The following is an 18,349-nucleotide window of genomic DNA, read 5'->3' as shown; positions in this document are numbered from 1 at the left end:
GTAATATTTCTCTACAATACAAAATACAAATCGTGATGGATTTGTACCTTGCCTAAGGAGTGTTTTGTAGACAATAATGTTTTTGATAGTTTTTGTACAATGAACAGAAGGTAGAGGTTAGTGAAGTAAAGCTCCAAGTTTGAAGATTATGACAGTTGAAGAACTAACTAGTTGCCTTGTTCAAAACGTACGTTCAGAGAATGCAGTTGACTGCAAATGAAGTCCCTAATGTTGTCTGACCCTACCCAATCTATCTTAGAAAATTCGGATTTTCATGGTTTCCAAAACAAGCAGATCGACGGACTCACTTTTTTCACCTTCTCTACAACCCTAATGTCATGTTTGATTAAAATCTCAAACTCATATACATATGTACATACATATGTAGTTATTGTAACGCAGAAAAAAAAAATGTCCTACGCCCTACGCTTACCTGAAATTTAAAAGAACAAACTTTTTCTCATTTAGAAGTAGACCACGATTTCCTTGTTTTTCAAATCAATCACCTTTAGAAGATTAAAAACTCTTTACTAGTTTTAACACTAATACTTTTTTTATTTAAGTTAAAAACTAATTTAGTTCTTTAATAATATAATAAATATACATATTTACATTTTAACAAAAAAAAAAACATTCATTTTTGTATAACACGAAACACAATTTTTCCTTCATTGTTTATCATACAATATTTTCCATTTAAAATTAAATTTGTTCATTAAATAAACAAAAATTACATAATTTTTCATGTTCACTTAATTGTTAAAAATAATTTCAATTAAATTAACTTTTTCGCTCATTATTATAAATGTTGAACATTATTTGAAATTAAATTTTATTCAGAGAAAAATACAATATGGAAGAATAAACTAATTCTCGTTAAATTATTAGCTAAGTATTATATTAAAACACTCAGCAAATCGTTACATTTAAGTTTAAATTTTCAATGATAAATGAAAAATATATGTTTATTTTGAGATAAAACAAAAGTATTGCGAACAAAAATTCAAATATAACTTAATTAAAATAATAAGGCTGACTTCTAAAGTTGTTATCGAGAAGTAAGATCAACTGATTTATATAGTTTACAAAAACTTTTCTACAATGCAGTTATCCGATAATTTCATGATATAAACACATTCGACGACTGTTTTAAATTAAATTTGTTTAAATGCTCTTACAAAATGAACATTCAAAATTGAACTCGAACCCTCAAATGAGGGCAAACGTTCTTGAAATCACTTGTACCATGGTATGATAAATATTAAACAACAGTTTCCGAATAGGTCGCCATCTCAATTTTAAATTGTTGTGATATTGCGTTGCCAAGTCATAATAAATGCCTATGAGTCGAGTAACTGTATTGCTGTGATAAGGTTTGTAACTCTATGGACGATTGAAAAATATGTTTTTTTAGCGATCTGTTGTTTTCAAAAATTAAAAAATTAAATCATTTGTACTGTTGTGTTTTAATCACTGAAAAACCATTTTCCTGAAAACTACTACTTTCATCAATGAACGAAGCATCGTTCTATGTTTTCATTTTTAGATAGGCATGTCGTCACAATAAGTAGAGCTACGACTAAGTTTATCTTAGTCTTTTCGGAAACGAAGCTCTATTTATAATCTTCCCTTACCTATTCTTGTTCTGATTCATCGTTGTACTCCATATTCTTTTCCACAAAATAGTTCTGTACAAAATTTCTATCTAATCGAATATAAGGCTTCCGACACAAAATCGCTTCGTTTGCTGTCAGCCTTTGAAGTCGTATTTGCAAATTAACGCAATTATGAATTTGTATAGCTTTTTTTTCCATAGAACTCAGTGGCTCGGAATTTTTTTCATTTGTTTGTTCTGTTTGTTCTTTGGGAAGTGGAGGTTTTGAAGTTGATTTTGCTGCAAATTGTCGTCTACGTCTGTTCATCATAACAGGACTTGACGATGAACTCGATTCACAACATAAGTTCGACATCAAGAGATTCTTTTCAAGTGTTTTCCTTCTTAACAAACGCCCTCTTCTGGTGAAACTGGTAACCGATGTATTGTTCTTCCCAAGATCTCGAGATGTTTGCACTGTCGCATTACTAGAACAGGAGCTAGATTCAGTAATTACATCTGTAGGTATGGCTCGTCGACTAACACATCGAATTCTCATAGGTTTTACCACTTTTTGTCGCCGTCTCTTAGGTCGACGGTCAGGGCAAGCATCTTCGTCACTTTCATTAGCCGTGCTCATTGTTGCACACTCATAAATATTCTCTTCAACCGGGTGATCACTGTCTTCACGAGTAAGAACTGGCATTTTTATTGGAATTTGTGGTTTTGGCAAGCGGTTTCTTGTTTGCCGTTGTTTAATTGCGACTCTGTTACATCGCAACTTGCGTTTATGTGAAGCTTTCTTATTTACAGTTTCTATCGCAGTCTTTCTTTTTACGGACCTATTAGTCCAAAGCCTGTCGGGAGTTCGGCTTCTTTTTCTAGTTTGTACAGGATCTTCTTCGTCAGAATCGCTCAAAAATAACGCAAAATAATTTAATGAAGTTGTTCGCCTTCGGGAAAACTTACTTTGAATTCGAACAGAAGGTCTTTTAGGAGAATATGCATTACGGTATCTTTTACGTACTGGAAGTTTGCTAGTGGTTTTCTTTTTCATTGGAGTTAATAAAGGGGGCGGTTTTTTCCTGGCAGAAAGCCTGTTAGGTATTTTTTTGAGAGGAGCATCATCATCTGACGCATTTAAGATGTCATGATGTTGTGTTGGTCGGTTGTCTGCTTCGGAATCGTCAAACTTTTTCACTTTATCACTCTCGGGTTTATTGTTTGTAGTTAAGAGTGGTTTATCATCTTCCGATTCATTTAAGCTCGAGTCAGCATTTTTTTTCGAACGTACGAAAGATTTTCTTGATTTCTTTTGATTTTTTTTCACCGTTTTAGGAGCTCTTTTTGCTGAACACTTGCTTGAAACGTTCTTTTTTGCAACTGAACGATTTAATAGTTTTCTTCTACAAGGGCGAATCAATGGGAAATTAATTTTTAGGGAGGGTATTTTAAGTCGTGACTTGGGTGGTTCATCCGAATCTGAATCTAATTCAACATAAGAAATTATTGGTTTAGCAACTCGTTTTTTTGGAACAGAATGTTTGTTTTCTTCTACAGGCAAAACGTTCGGTAACGGACATTCCAATTCTTCTTTTTGTATTTCAAAATGATTTAGTTCTTCTACAATTTGCTGATTGGTTTCTTCTTTTAAATCTTCCGGTTCGTTTTTGACTTGTAAATCTTTATTCGATTCGCCCAATAAAATGTTTTCTTCCATAGGTAAATTTTCGTTATTTAAAGAAACATTTTCATCTAATTTAACCAGATCTTTTTCGTCGGGAATGCACACTTTATGGTTTGCTTCAAGAGAATCTTCAATTTGAAAATTGTCTGCTTCCTTTTCCGTTTCTTGCAACTCATTTGCTTTTGTGTTCGGTGCGTCTTTTTCTGCCAGATCTTTTGGTTCGTCCGACTTATATTCTTCACTTAATAATTTACAGGTCTGCCCTTCTAAATTGTCTAATTTATTGTCTCCTGATATTTTTTTTGTTTTTTTTGTTCGGCTTGAAATGATCTCCGTTTCTTCTTTGAGTATGTATTTTGTTCCATCGTAAGTATTCCTTCTAGTTCGATGGAAAACTGAAGTGTTTCTTTCAATTTTAATTTTTTTTATTGGTAATGGTGGTTTTATTTCTATATCATGCTCTTTATCTTTGGAATTAACTTGTTCACCTGAACCATCCCTTTGTTCTTTTTCTTCTGAAAGCTCCAATTTTAAATCAAATGTTTCAAGAGAATTGACATTTTGTTCAATTTTTTTGTCTTTTTGTGATAATTCTATTGATTGGTCTTTTTGAAGTATATTCTCATTTGTGACTGATTGCATAATATCTTCGTTTACAGAAGTTTCTTTAGTATTACTTTCTAATGCATTATCATTCACCTCAGGAAATTGGTTTAACGAATTCTGTTCTTCGTAGATGTGAACTAGAGGCTTTGTTACTTTTTCCGATTCAGACTCTGTCTCTGTAATCTCCGTTTTTGAACAATCGCTAGCCATAGTAATTTCTTGTTGTGTTTTTAATGTATCAGCAACATTAGTTTCACTTATACGTTCAACTTCTTTCAGAGGCAAAAGATTGTCTTCATCTAAAGGCTGTTTCTTACATTCACTTAAGACTGGGCAATCGGTGGATCTCCGATTTTTTATTCGTTTCGTAACAGGTGCAGGTGCTGGCACAGTAGATCGCTTACGCCCTTTTTTCGGTATGAATTTTTCTAAAGAGGTATCTATACATTCAACTGAATCAGCTAATGTGCCGTTTTTCAAATGTTTCATAGACAGTGTAGGAGAATAAAATGTTGGAGAGTTGGCACCACGCCGGGAACGTATGAACTCATCTAATGCATCTGAAGCATCAAAATGATCGCCACTGCAGGAAGTATGAGTTTTACTTTCATTAAGTGTCATTTTAATTATAGTTCCAAGAACTTCTTTAGCCAAGGAACTTGTAAAAGATACATCATTAGAACTCAGGTCTACACCTTTGAATACTGTACTTTTCTTAAAAGCTTTTACTAGTTTAACACAATCTTCTGATGGGCCGGGACTTGCTATTAATATTGAGGCTTCGCAATTGATACCATCTTCATTAGCACGGCTTTTTAGCAATTCTTTTTCTCGTAGGTACTCACTATTAAAATGAATACTTTTAGCTTGATTCATTAACTGGGCAGAGAATAGATTTAAGAGTGTTTCCGACTTATCGATAGATTCAGATCTACTGGACGTTGTTACCATATCTATCCAATCAAACATTTTGTTAAAATTTTTTCTGTATGGAATATTACGGGAACGTCTCTTATTTGCTTTGTTCGAAGTATGTTCAACGTCTGATTCTGAAGGGGTTTTTGAGGTGCACCCAATATTCTGCGATGGAGTGGCAGAGAGAGGTGGCATCTGTTTATCATGAGGAGATGTTACCTTTTCAAGGGTAGAATCCGTAGATTGTTCGCTAATTGCGTTTGGAATAGTGGGATCGAATTGATTTTTATCAAAGACATTCGACTCTTCGGGATTTTCTGTAAAAACCTAAAAGTAAGCAAACAAATAATTAAATTATAAGAAATAAATAGTTCAAATATTTTCTTTCAATAGCACATTATTTTTAAAACAAATATAATCAAAAAGTTTAAAATTAATATAATTTTTGATATACTGGGAATAATTGAAGAAAATCTTTAGATTCTTTATAAATTCTTTAGCTTTTTATCTTTTTATATTAAATATAAGAACTAAACTGTAAAAATTATCATGCTGTCCAAGTTTATTAAATAAAGACTTAAAAATCATCGCACTCGATATTTTGTTCAAGTCGGGACGAATTAATCAACCTGCTTAAGATGATTTTTTTTTAATGGCCACCATTCATTAAAACACGCTTTGTTTTAGAGGTTTTACTAAGCACCCAATATGGGTATACGTATATGCATATAAGTAGCAGCAGAATCATACCAATAGTTCATGTACAGCTGCAGCTTAGAAGCTATGTTTACTTTTGTAGATGTTTGAAAAGCCATTGTTTTTCTTTATATGTATAATAAGCCGTTCGTATGCAGGGTGATTGGTATTGGATGTACCAAAATGTTAGACCGAGTAGGTTGGGTAAAGACAAGAAAAAATAGTAGGGGAAGGACAATTTTCAAAACGGAAATTCTGCATAAAAGAGAGAGAAAAGTTGACACCTAAGGAGTCATGCTATACCACTTTGAAAAACTAACTCGTTTTAGGTTAAAAAAAAGTTCCAAGAAAAACCCTTTTTTTCAAGATTTTTATCTGCGGATTTTATTACTTACGACATATGTATATGAATTAAATGGTAAGTATTGCCTTCGTACAAAATTTCGAACTCTAGATTTTAATCAAACATTACATTACGATGGTCGAAAAAGGTTTCTATCTGTCGTTTCTCGCCCCTTTAACCCAAACCATTGGGAAAAATGAATTCAAATTTGGAAATTAAAGTTTTAAATCGATTCGAGTTAGGAGTTTTTTAAATTTTATTTTAAGACTAAAAATAACAGTAGTCTATAGACAAATTTGTTTGTCAAAAATTGAAAATTTTAAATTTTTCAAAAACGAACCAATAGACCTTTATTAAACTTTCTCTAAACATTTTTTTTTTTCAACTTCTTTCTATAGAAAATAATGTATATTTTTGTATTGCTCCAGAGGGTACCCCAATTTAACCGTTAATTTATTTCAAAGTTTTCTCAAGAGCTAATAAACCGATTTTAATCGTTTTTTCTGCACAAGCTCGTTCATTATCTTAATAAAAAAAAATTCGAAATTCGATGTCTCAAAAATGTGTCAATTCAATTTTCTAACGAATTTGAAATGTAAAATGTATAATAATAAGCTCTAAATAACTCTATACCAAAAATATTTTTTTAACTTAAATTGAAAAATTGTATATATACAGTTGTGTTCATAAAACTAGCAGTGCTGGTCACATTTAATTAGATTGTCAATTATTTAAATAATGGAAATTCTTACAAAACAAATTACCATGTAACTTGCATCTAACGGTATTTCGTATTTATATTAGAGACTTTGAGCTTGAAGTTATACCCTTTTTTTCCAGGTCAACGCCAATTATTTCAAACTCTCTGGATAAAGAGTGTTCATATTTGTGTTAGTATTTGTAACAAACTAGCACATACAAAATTAATAAATATAAACTCAAAAATAAACAATGGGACGGTCAAGACACTGCACCGAAGAAACTCGAAAACTTATTAGAAAACTACGTTTGGCAGAAAAAATCTACCAAAATATTCAAGACAGCCAAGGCTGCTCACCAAAATGGTCAGTAACGCCTTAAAATGGCAAAATAAACCGAAAACGCTAGGACCAAAAAGGATGACTACTGAAAGAACTGACAAAAAAATACTCAGAGATTAGGCAAAAGAGAAATGGAGCAATGTTCTGCGGAGCATTGTAAGCAAAGTCGTTCTTTTTGGGTCCAAGGGTCGTCGGGAATATGTGACAAGACCCTAAAATGCAGGAATCGATCCACGGTATACTATAAATACAGTGAAGCATGGTGGAGGAAAAATAATGATATGGGCTTGCTTTTAATATAACGGGGTCGGGCCTTTTTATCTTATCGTGGGTATAAGGGATGCAACCGACTATGTGAAAATTCTCGTTATGTTACCCTATGTCATAAAAAACAATGGTTATGCAACAAAGTACTAATTGTAAGTTAACATTATTTGTATACTTTCATATAACTTATTACAGTTTTTCTTACTTCTTACTTAATAGATCCAGTACTTTGTCATGCACTGGTATTTTTATGAACAGCCATATATTTAAAAAACGACTGTTACTGTGACAAAGCTAACGGTAAAAAATCAATTATACTTATTTTCTGTTTTTTATGAATAAAATATTTTAGATTGTTATTAGAAGTTTAATGAAATATATTATAACGTTGATATTGAAGGCCTTTTTGTTTTATTTAGAGAGCACTGCTATTTTTATGAACACAACTGTATGTAGATATACGTACAAAATTATTAAAATAAAGCTCTAACGATTATAAAAAACAATTTTAGAAATCTAACGGCATTTAAATTTTTAAAAACTTTTTCTTTTTTTTTGTAATCAGACATGTATCCACATGAGCAAGTTCGTGCAACCCAGTTGTGCATTTTCATTTTGATTGCAAAGGCTTTTAAGCAAATAAAAAAAATGCTGTATGAGCTAGATTTCGTGTTGTGTACAGAGTATTCAATTTAACAAAATTGTCAACTTGTTTTGTTGAATTGAAAATCCTAAGCGGAGAAAAATAGACCACCTCTCATACGATTTTTTTCTAGTCTTAACCTAGACTTTTCGCTCTAGCCTTTTGTGGCAACTTATGCCAATCATGCATAGTAGCATTTTGTGACGCAATTTGTCAAATTCTTGCTGAAATCAGTAAACACCCAATCTCTCTCCTTATGGTCGTAAAGGAAGTCTACAAAAAGACGTGAAACCAAACACATTTGTAACTGTAGAAGTATTTTGCACGAAATTTTTTTGGCTATCACTAATAACAGGTCTATAGTTTCACGACAAGAAATTAATCTGAAAAATAGCAGTAGGTAAAAAAAAAGAAATATTGAAACAAAACTTGCAATTTTAATTTATTTAAAAAAAACAGTTCTAAAGGTTTTTAAAAAGGTAAATAATAAAAAGCTTAATTTATTTGCAGCGTTTTTTCAACTTACATAAAATAGAGTTACATTTTTAAAGGTAACATTAAAATAGCAGTGTTAGTCTCAATTAGGCTTACATTATATCACTATTATACGATATTAAAAAATGGAAATAATAAAAAAAAAAGATTCTGTGTTAGTACTTCGTTGAATTTCCTCGATTTTTAATAACAGCCTGACATCTCCGAGGCATAGAATCTACCAAACGCTGGTATTCGATAACATGCATTTTTAACCTCTGCCCAAAGTTGATTGTTTTTGGCTGGATTGGCATATTGGACAGCTACTTTAAGGTCCCTCCAAGTCAGGGGACTGGACCGAAATTACTCCTTTATCTTTCGACTAGTGTGTTTTGTGTCATTGTTTTGCTGGAAGACCCATTCTATTGGTATTTTTTTTTTCTGAGTATGGTAACATGATATTTCCCAAGATGTCAAAATTCACATTTTGGTCCATAATCCCATTGATGTTGTTTATTGGGCGAATACGAAAAACATCCATATATCATACGAAAAACATCCATATATTTTATAGCATTGGTTATCATTTTGGTGGAAAATGAAAAATTACGCTGGATCTGTGTTTAAGATTTCTCTTCTCTGCGTAGCCAAAGTATTAAATTTCGTTGCTCGCCGGTGATACACAAAGAAAACCGATTATTAAAAAGCCAGTTCCTGATTAAAACAATTTGATTCAGGATACCCATTAATTAAAAATGATTTTTGAGAAAATTAAAAAAAAAAATCATTTTTTTACAGACCGCTGCTATTTTAATATGCACTTGAAATACGATCTACAAAAGCAAACGTAACTGTTTTTCTATGATCAAGAATTGTTTGCTCTTTTTTCTCCTGACTGATATTTTATCTTAAGCCGACTGCATTCATTTTTAATGAGTGAGTTCAGAACTAAGAGTAGGAAAGCAATACTTCATTTTTATTTAACTACTGCTATTTTCGTGTTTACCACTCTAGATGCGGTAGGGCCCGTGGCGTGATGCTTAGGTTAGTGTCTTTGACTGTCACGCCAAATATTTTGGGTTCAATCGATGACTGTGTAACTTAAAAAGTACTTTCACGGGTACTACCTCTTGTGAGGGTTTTAAAAATCCTCCAATTGAACAAATTTAATGGTGTTAAAGTGTTATAAAGATGGGAAACTTTTGAACGTTCAACCCTTCTAAACTCACTTGTTAAGTTTTCTTTTTCAGATCTTTTGAAAACATCGATTTGAGCTAGTCTTGTTCACAAAAGTTTGTATTTTAATTATGATTGTTACATTAATTTTAATCAGTCATTAGAGTTGCAAGCACCTATCGCGTGTGTAAACCAAGGAACTAAGTGCACTCACCAATTATGAATATAAGACATATTAGACAGAAGCATTGCCGTTTTCAAGTTTAACAGAAGTAAAACTTCTTTTCTAACGTTTCTTCAGCAATTTTTGTTCATCATTACAAAGAACGATGTTTCGTTTTGTTAAAGTAATTATCTATTATTTAGATTACTTCTTTAAACATGTGTATAGACTTTTAAAGGTGATCATGGTTACTTCACATAAAGAAAATATTTAGTAAGGTATACTCAGGCGTATACGTACTTTTTTTATTTTAAAATTTTAGATTTAAAATAGTTAATACAACTTTTTTTTTAATAAACTTTAATATAACGAAACAAAACAATCTTGAAAGTACAGCCTAATAAATAATTTAATCTCGAGCCATCGATATCTTCATAAATATATTGGTTGAATCGAAGAATATTGACATCTTGTGCCCTTTGTACTTATTTTCGAATGCTTAACCGTCAATATCTCATAATGAAAAATCATGAACAAGTTCAAGTTCTTTGACTCAAAGCTATATTTTCTTTCATCACTTCGACTTATAGCAATAGTTCAGGGCCTTGTTTTTACATTGTCCATAAGCAATAATTTGGGGGGGCTTGAATGGACATGATGCATGTACCAACATATCAGGTTCTTTTGAAACTTTCTATTGGCGCAAGGCTTATCGCATTGACAAAGATTCTCCAGGTTGATGCATACTATCAAACCCATACATACAATAGTTTCAGTAACCAGCGAGTTATTCGTGGAATAAGTGGATTAGTTGACTTTCAGTTTGAGATTGGAGAACAGTCAGTGACTATTGTGAAGTACATATATACAAAATCTTTTACAAGCTTCGACTACGGCCATAACTAGCATTTTCTACATGCTCGGCTGAAATACGAAATAGCTTCTAACACTTCATGTTCGCCTGTTCACAATCGGTTGACCACTTAAGTCCCTCCTCATCATACGCGTCAGAGGCACCACAATGCCAGTTTAACTAGCTACAAATTTAAGGAAAAACACAGTGAGACTTAGAAACGTTCTTATTTCAGTCACATTCATTGGCCCTCGTTTCACACCATTTGCATCAAGCTCATGTTCAAGGAATTTCATACTGTTTTTAATGAAGACACATTTTGACAATCGCAACGTTAGACCCTTTTTTCTGATCGCAATCAAACATTTTGCGAGGTTTTAAGACCCAATTTAAACGTATAGGATGCAGAACCAATCTCATCAAAATAAATAGAAACTTTGCTGCTTACCTGGTCTTTTATTCTCTGCATCATTTCAGTGAACTCTAAATATCTATCTTAACGAATCAGTTCTTGAATTATGCGATTTACTTTTAATTGCTTTGGGAAAGATTACGTTTCTTTATTTTCTATAACTCGACGTAAGTTTAATGTTCATTTTAATTGTCATTCCTCCGAAATATCAAGCTTCTGAATTTAAAATAACTAACGGGTGATTTTTTAAAAGCTGTAGGAAAGTTTTTCAAAAAAAAAAAACACATACAATCCAGAAAAATGCATGAAATCTTTTTTTTGAATCGATAATAAGTTCATTTAATTTAATGTTTGAAGATTATTTTATCCAAATGTTGAACTTGACTGCGACGCAAATGGTTCATCCGATTAGTCTAATTTTGGCATACTCTTTCCAACATTTCGACCGGTATATCACCAATAAATGCTTCAATGTTGTTTTCCAATGAGCTTTAACATAGCCTCACAAAAAATAGTCTAAAGGCGTTAAATCGCACGATCTAGGCGGCCATTTCACCGGTCCCGAACGTGAAATAAAATGTTCACTTGACTCGCCTCTCAATAAATCCATTGTTGCGCGTGCTGTGTGGCACCGTCTTGTTAAAACCACATGTCATGCAAGTCAAGCTCTTGCATTTTGGCAAACAAAAGGATATTAGCTCACGGTAGCGCTCATCATTCACAGGTACGTTACGATTCGCATCATTCAACAACACAATTTGAAAGCGTTGAACTTTCTTAACAAGTCACACATTTTGATAATAAAATTGAATAATTTGTGAGCGTAGTTCGTTTGTAAGACGATTCATGGTTAAATTATAGACCAAACTGAAGATTTTTGACAGTGAAACAAAACACGAAACGTGCGTCAGCTGTTTAAACAAGTGTTGCCAAAAAGATAATAGCAAAAAAATCACTTTTTATAAATTTATATTTTATGTCAGCCGCGAGATGATCACATCTATCGATTTTATTACTACCCAACACAACTCCCATTTACCTCTTTCGATCACAACACGACATTTGCACAAAATATTTGTTCCGATAATATTATTTAAAATCATTATTAAATAAGTTGCCATCAGTTCACCTTTAGCCACAACCGTCCAAAGAAATTCGGTTTCTGAGATACCCGTATAGCTTTTCATTACAGGGAATTATAGAGTTTTTAAAATTAAGGGCCAACTTTCTAGGCACTAGCGAAAACCTACTCCCATAATCGAATAAGGGCATTTCTTGTTTTGATGTAAATTTATTTAAATGTTTCTTTACATAAGATTCGCAATGGAATTGACCGGAAGTTAAGCAAAAATGTTATGATAAACAGTAGTGAAAAATACGTATAGCTATGTTCCCAGAATCGAGTGAAAGGAAATCGAAATCTAAATTGAAAATCGAGTGAAATTGTTTTCAGGATTCTACCATTAGTTCGAATACTTTTCGAAATCACTTCAAGTGAAATTAAAGAAGCTGACTTACATCACATCAGTCAATAAATAATTCAGTTGATTGGTATAATTTGTATAAATAAATTAATAGTTTATAATTGTTTTACTCTGCAACTGTTTTAAGATTCAACTTCTCACTAACCAAATGCATTACATAAAGAAGTTAAGATGTTTCCCTCAGGCGAAAATCCTACTTTAAAAAAAAAATTCTCTCTTGTCGAAATCAAATCACACTATCTTACTCTGGTCGAATTTAAATCACGTGTAAATCGGAAATATCGAAATTTAGAACACGAAAATTCACTTCGTTTTAAGTCCGAACAAAATTAAATTGGAGTTCTTAACTTAATTTTAGAACTACAATTTATATTTTGAATCGATTTCGATTTCTTTTCCAGTGAAAGCGAAATGTAAAACCTAGCTGATATTGAAATTTGACATCTTTTGAAACCACTGTAATTTCTAAAGGCTTGTTCTGAGAACAAAATACTTAAGTTATTTTCTGCTAAAAAAATTTGTTTGTAGCGGACATTTTCGACACAAAACTTTGATTACTTTTTATACCCATGTTTTGTACATGACTTGGAAAACATAAAATTAAGTACACAAAAATAAACTTACTTCATCTGTTTCCAAATAAGTTGGCTTGAACTTCTTTGCATCCGCAATTTTACCAGACGCTTTTGTATTTTTATAGGTTTTTAAATGTGGATCTAACAGTTTTGTATTGAAAACTATATCTGGAAATATAAAGTTGTCAATTCTTTTTAAATACACAAATATTTCACTAAACACTACTTACGCTTATTATAAAGTATATCATCAGATGGAGTTTTAGAAATAGAAGGTTTTAATTCATTAGAACAAGAACATTTATTATACTGTTTATCTTCAGCTCCAACCATTTTTGTACGATCAAAAGATTCTCTGAGTTCTTTAAATCTAGATACAGGAACAATAATCTCTGCCGTTTTATCATTAAACGTTATATTTTTAACCCAATCCGAAACGTAATGACTGACTTTCTTTTGTTTTGATTGCAAAAATGAACATGGTTTTGGAACTACTGCTGGGACTTTAAACTCAAAATCGAAATCTGATGAGCAAAATTGAATATTCTTAGATTGTTCTAAAAAATTCGAGGTTAATTTAATTCTATCAGATTCCGCCGCCGCTAGATCTCCGTGTACTGCCTTCAAACAGTCCTCATTAGGTGTTGTTGGGGATTCTTCTGCAACCAGGTTTTCTTTTATTGTTGGAAGTATTGTTTTATCATGATTTCTTAAAGCGTTATTTGTTTCCCCATCAACATTTTGGACGTACGTTTTTTTTATCCCACTGGCACAAGAAATGGATTTATCTAATAAAAAAGGACCAATGTCGCTCTTAGGATTCAATGTTACAGCCGATAATGAACTTTGACTGTTTGAGTTTTTAATCTAAAAGAAAAAATACATTTTTTGAATATTAATTATTACGAAGCACTGATCTCATTTATTAACATACAAGATTTATGTATGTACATAACTTGCAATGTTTTTTCGAATATTAATTCTCTTAATTTATATCTTGTTAAAAAATACATTCAAGAGCGTTTTCAGTATCATCTGATTAATTAGTATATTTTTAATTTCTTCATCATACACTTATATTGTATGTTTTTTTTTCAAGTAAAAAACAATAAGAAAAGAAAATAAGTTAAGTGGTGTTAGGATTAATTTATTGAAAAATCGCATAACATTCAAAGATTTCCTGGTTTAAGTGAACTTTAAATTAATACAATTGACACTCCTCCAAGTGTGGCTAAGGTATCAAGGTATTTTAGTGTCAATGGGCGGTGATTTGTTCGAGGAACTCAATTCGAGCATTTTTCACGACATTGACTAATCCTATTAGTTCAGCTTATCATAATTTATTGCTCTCGTAAAATTACAAGGTTTGTTTTATGAAGAAAAAAAAATGTTGTTACATTTTGCATATTCATCTTTTTAACTATTTATCTACCTACTATGAGACTTTTTATAGCAAATATTATTGTGCCAAATCCAAGGTTGAGCGGCAATCACTATAATCGATTTTTTTGATTTATGTTTCTAGCTTATCTTGCTGAATCTAGTTTGAAAATTTAAACCCAAAAATCACTCAAAACTAGCACTTCTTCGCTTTTGCACAATAATTACTAAAGTATAATCTACATACATAATTTGCCCGCAAATAAATTTGTACTTTGAATTTAAGAAACGACATAAAGTTATTAATTTAGAAAATAGATAAGTGTTACTTGGTTTATGTAATCTATTAGTTTACTACAATATTACATCGGAAAACAATATAAGGTGCCAGTTCATCACACACTAAATAAAGGTGACCTTGGTCATCAGCACAAGCCAAAATTCGTTACCTGATTTTTTGCGCCATCTTCTTCTACTACGCTATAACTCGAGATTAACTCGAGTGAGTCTGAGGGTTGGGGCTAATTAGTTTACACTCACTTTCCATGCAGACGGGATAAATAAAGTATTTTTGTCATGTGTTGGTTTCAAACATAAGCTAAGTTTATTTTTTTTTAATGCTCCTGTAAAACAAAATAGCAAGCATAGCTTATAGCTTACATTTAGAAAACCTTGTTTTAAACTGTATGCCACCTTTATAAACATTAGCACATACATAGGTATACTCAATCGTTTTTTGATTTTTTTTAAAGTCCAGTGAATCAAAAATTCAAAATGTTTCATTTAATTCAAATTCTAACAACTTTAGAAGTTTAAACAGGGTATGGAAAACCCAAGGTTATGTTATCATATTTGCCAGTCTTGAAAATGCCCGTTTGATACTTGTAGTTATTTCGCTTCATTATTGTTGTGTCGATTATCCGTGGCGTGATGTTAATGTGTTGGACTGTCATACCAGAGGTCTTTTGTTCGACCCTTGCTGGTGCCATCTTAAAGTTTTTTCACAGGTATTGCCTCTTGCGAGGAATTGACAAATTCTCCAAGAGTAATTCTTGTCATGAAAAGTGCTTCCTCAAATTAGCCGTTCGGATTCTTCTTAAAACTATAGGTCTCCATTCCTAACAACATTGCTCGCTCCCAAGGATGGCTGAGAGTTGTAACTAGGCTCTAGCTCCCAATTGACCACTCAATTTATGATTTTATTTATTGTTGTATTATAAAAGTAAATAGCTCCTTATTGAACCATTAAGAATTAACTTTTTTGAGTGCTTCGGTCGACTGTCTCTTGCGGACTTCATTCTGTAAAATTTTTTCCACTTTTTCAGATGAAAAGTTTAATTTTCCTTCATATTCTTTGGAACGCCTTGCTTTGTTAAATAATGCGTTGTATTTAGTTCTTTTTTATTTTGCTACAGTCGAAATAGTTTGAAGCAAAAGTTTTATACAAAATCACAGATTTTTCTCTTTTAAAGAAAACTTAAGGTTGTTGAGAGTTGCTGGCGGAACTTTGCTACCGGCCTAGAATTTCTAAAAATTGCTTATGGCATATATTGAGTTGTTATATTTTTTCAAGTTTTTTTTAATCTTTTTTTTTTAGTTTTCAAAGAAGATAAATAAATAAAAAATTGATGAAATGATTTCTAGTTGAAAAATGCGTTTTTTTGGTGTATCACTAAAATCGGTTACAAAATGAGGACCCATTCTAAAGATTGGCAGTTTATGTATAGACGTTTAATTGCACTATCTTATTGTCATAGCCCAGGAAATTTGTTTCCTACATAGATTTTGAAGTGCCCAAAATCTTACAATTGCTTTAGAAAATACCATTGGAATAATCAGATTGTTTTGAGAACAGGGTTTGCCATAGAAAAAGTTACGAAACCCAATGATACAAAAAACTATATATTCAAAAGACAATGTTGCTGAAACCAAATATACTTGAAAGTCAAAGGTACGATAAATGAAAAGTTACAAGGAAATATGTGGGTTTTTAAAATAAAAAATAAATGGAAATGGAAAAAATGGTTATTTTTGAATACTAATGTTAATATATCTAATTTGGTTTTTAGTTTCTATCTCGGATAGTTGTAATCACATGTGTTTAACTGTTTTTGACTATTTTGCATTATTGCTGTTAAGTGTGGCTGTTTTTCCAATTGAATTGACTTCTTTTTATACGTGATTTTTTCTAACAGGTGCACGGCATTTTTTTAGTGGTGTATATCTTTTTTTTGATAGAGTTGTAAGGAAAACATAACATATTAGATTTTTAGGCTACATTATAATATGTCAGTCGATGCACTTGTTTACGAAAATAAATCGTTTAACTATCGCACAATGCATACAAATTGTTAAAACCTACTACAAAAATGGTGATTCTGCCACAGCCACATATCGTGCTTTAAGAGGAGAATGTGGTTTACATAATCGTCCAAGCAATTAATTAATTAAATAATTTTCATTAAAATTAAAAAATAATTTCAGCCACACATTATGAATAACTGGCCATACAAAAATTGTCTGATCAAATATACGAACAAACAAATGAAATCCATAATGCATATTTTTATAAAAGTATACCAATACCAATGCCCGATGAATGGAACCTCAGTATTGTTTGCTGAAAAAAAGGAGAACCTCTAAACTGCACCAACTATAGGAATCAGTCTACTTAACATCGCCTACAAAATCTTCTCTGCCGTAACATGTGAACGTCTAAAGCCAATTGTCAACAACCTGATAGGTCCTTATCAGTGTGGTTTTAGACCAGGCAAGTCCACAGTCGATCAAATATTCACATTATAGCAGATCCTGGAAAAAACCCCAGAAACACCAAATCGACACCCACCGTATCTTTTTATCGATTTCAAGGCCGCATATAACAGCACCTACAGGTACGAGCTGTATAGAGCCATGTCTAGTTTTGGCATCCCATGGAGAATTCACGCTGCTCCATAAATATTGGAAATAACTTAACACAACTTTTCAATGTCAAAAAAGGTTTTAGACAAGGTGATGCGCTGTCATGCGATTTTTTTTAACATCGTACTTTAAATAATTGTGCAGAGCTCACACGTCAACACTAGAGGCACTATCTTTCAAAAGTCTGTCCAATTACTAGCATATGCTGATGTCAATGGGGCTTTTGTGAGTATTGAGGCAGAGACGGCAAACATGGGTTTAACGGTTAATGGGGGCAAAACAAAGTTCATGCTGTCGACAAGAAAGTACCTACAACACCGACGCGTCTTCGTCCAAACATCACCATCGACAGATGTAACTTTCAGGTAGTCAAGGACTTCGTCTACCTAGGCTCTGCTGTAAACGCAAAAAACAAAACCAGCGGTGAGATCAAACGAAGACTTACACTTGCTAACCGCTGTTTCTTTGGGCTAAGAAAGCAATTGAGTGGAAAAGTCCTCTTTCGAAGGACCAAAGTGTCGCTGTATAAGACCCTTACCATCCCCGTCCTTCTATACGGTGTAGAAGCATGGACTATGACAAAAGTGGATGAAAGCACCTTGGGTCGTTTTGAGAGAAAAGTTCTTCGTGTGATCTACGGTCCCGTATTCATGCAAGGGGAGTGGAGGAGAAGATGGAACTACGAGCTGTACAGCAGCCAGAAGGGTAAAAGTCCAACGACTAAGATGGCTGGGTCACGTAGAGCGCATGGAAACCAATTCTCCGGCCCGGAAAGTCTTCATATCCACACCCACAGGACAGCACAGTAGAGGAAGACCGTGAATCAGGTGGCGCGCAGAAGTGGAAAGTAACCTCACCCAACTTGGAGCGCGAAACTGGAGACATCTAGCTAGGGACCGAGCTAGATGGAGAAGTTTGTGGGGTGAGGCCCTAGTTCACACAGGACTGTACCGCCACCTTAAGTAAGTAAGTATACTAATACCAAAAATCTTGCAAATGCCCGCTATATAATAATATATAATATAATATATAATAACACTAGCACGATTTTTTTCCAAACGGTTTGCTGTCTAATTGTGAAGATATAATTTGTTTTGTTTTGTTTGGGATGATTGTTTT

The 18,349-nt window shown here is 32.6% G+C and overlaps 1 protein-coding gene across 4 annotated transcripts in view; it reads right to left on the bottom strand.

The window, feature by feature from the left end:
• Window positions 1–688: 688 nt before the first annotated feature.
• The window catches only part of LOC129944407 (uncharacterized), a 34,588-nt gene continuing 16,927 nt past the window's right edge, over window positions 689–18,349 (bottom strand). For 3 of the 4 annotated variants that reach the window (XM_056053807.1, XM_056053808.1, XM_056053809.1), the window contains exons 7-9: window positions 13,159–13,795; window positions 12,978–13,096; window positions 690–5,129 (exon numbers count right to left, since the gene is read on the bottom strand). In XM_056053807.1, the coding sequence (XP_055909782.1) occupies window positions 1,635–5,129; window positions 12,978–13,096; window positions 13,159–13,795 (4,251 nt within the window). In that variant the 3' untranslated portion in view covers window positions 690–1,634. Of the gene's footprint in view, window positions 5,130–12,977; window positions 13,097–13,158; window positions 13,796–18,349 lie in introns of all 4 variants that reach the window. The other variant, XM_056053811.1, reaches the window with a different exon arrangement.

This window comes from Eupeodes corollae, chromosome 2 (genome assembly GCF_945859685.1).
Source record: "Eupeodes corollae chromosome 2, idEupCoro1.1, whole genome shotgun sequence".
NCBI classification, from domain to species: domain Eukaryota; kingdom Metazoa; phylum Arthropoda; class Insecta; order Diptera; family Syrphidae; genus Eupeodes; species Eupeodes corollae.
Note: the sequence above shows the minus strand (reverse complement) of the source record. Positions and strands in the feature narration are given on the sequence as shown.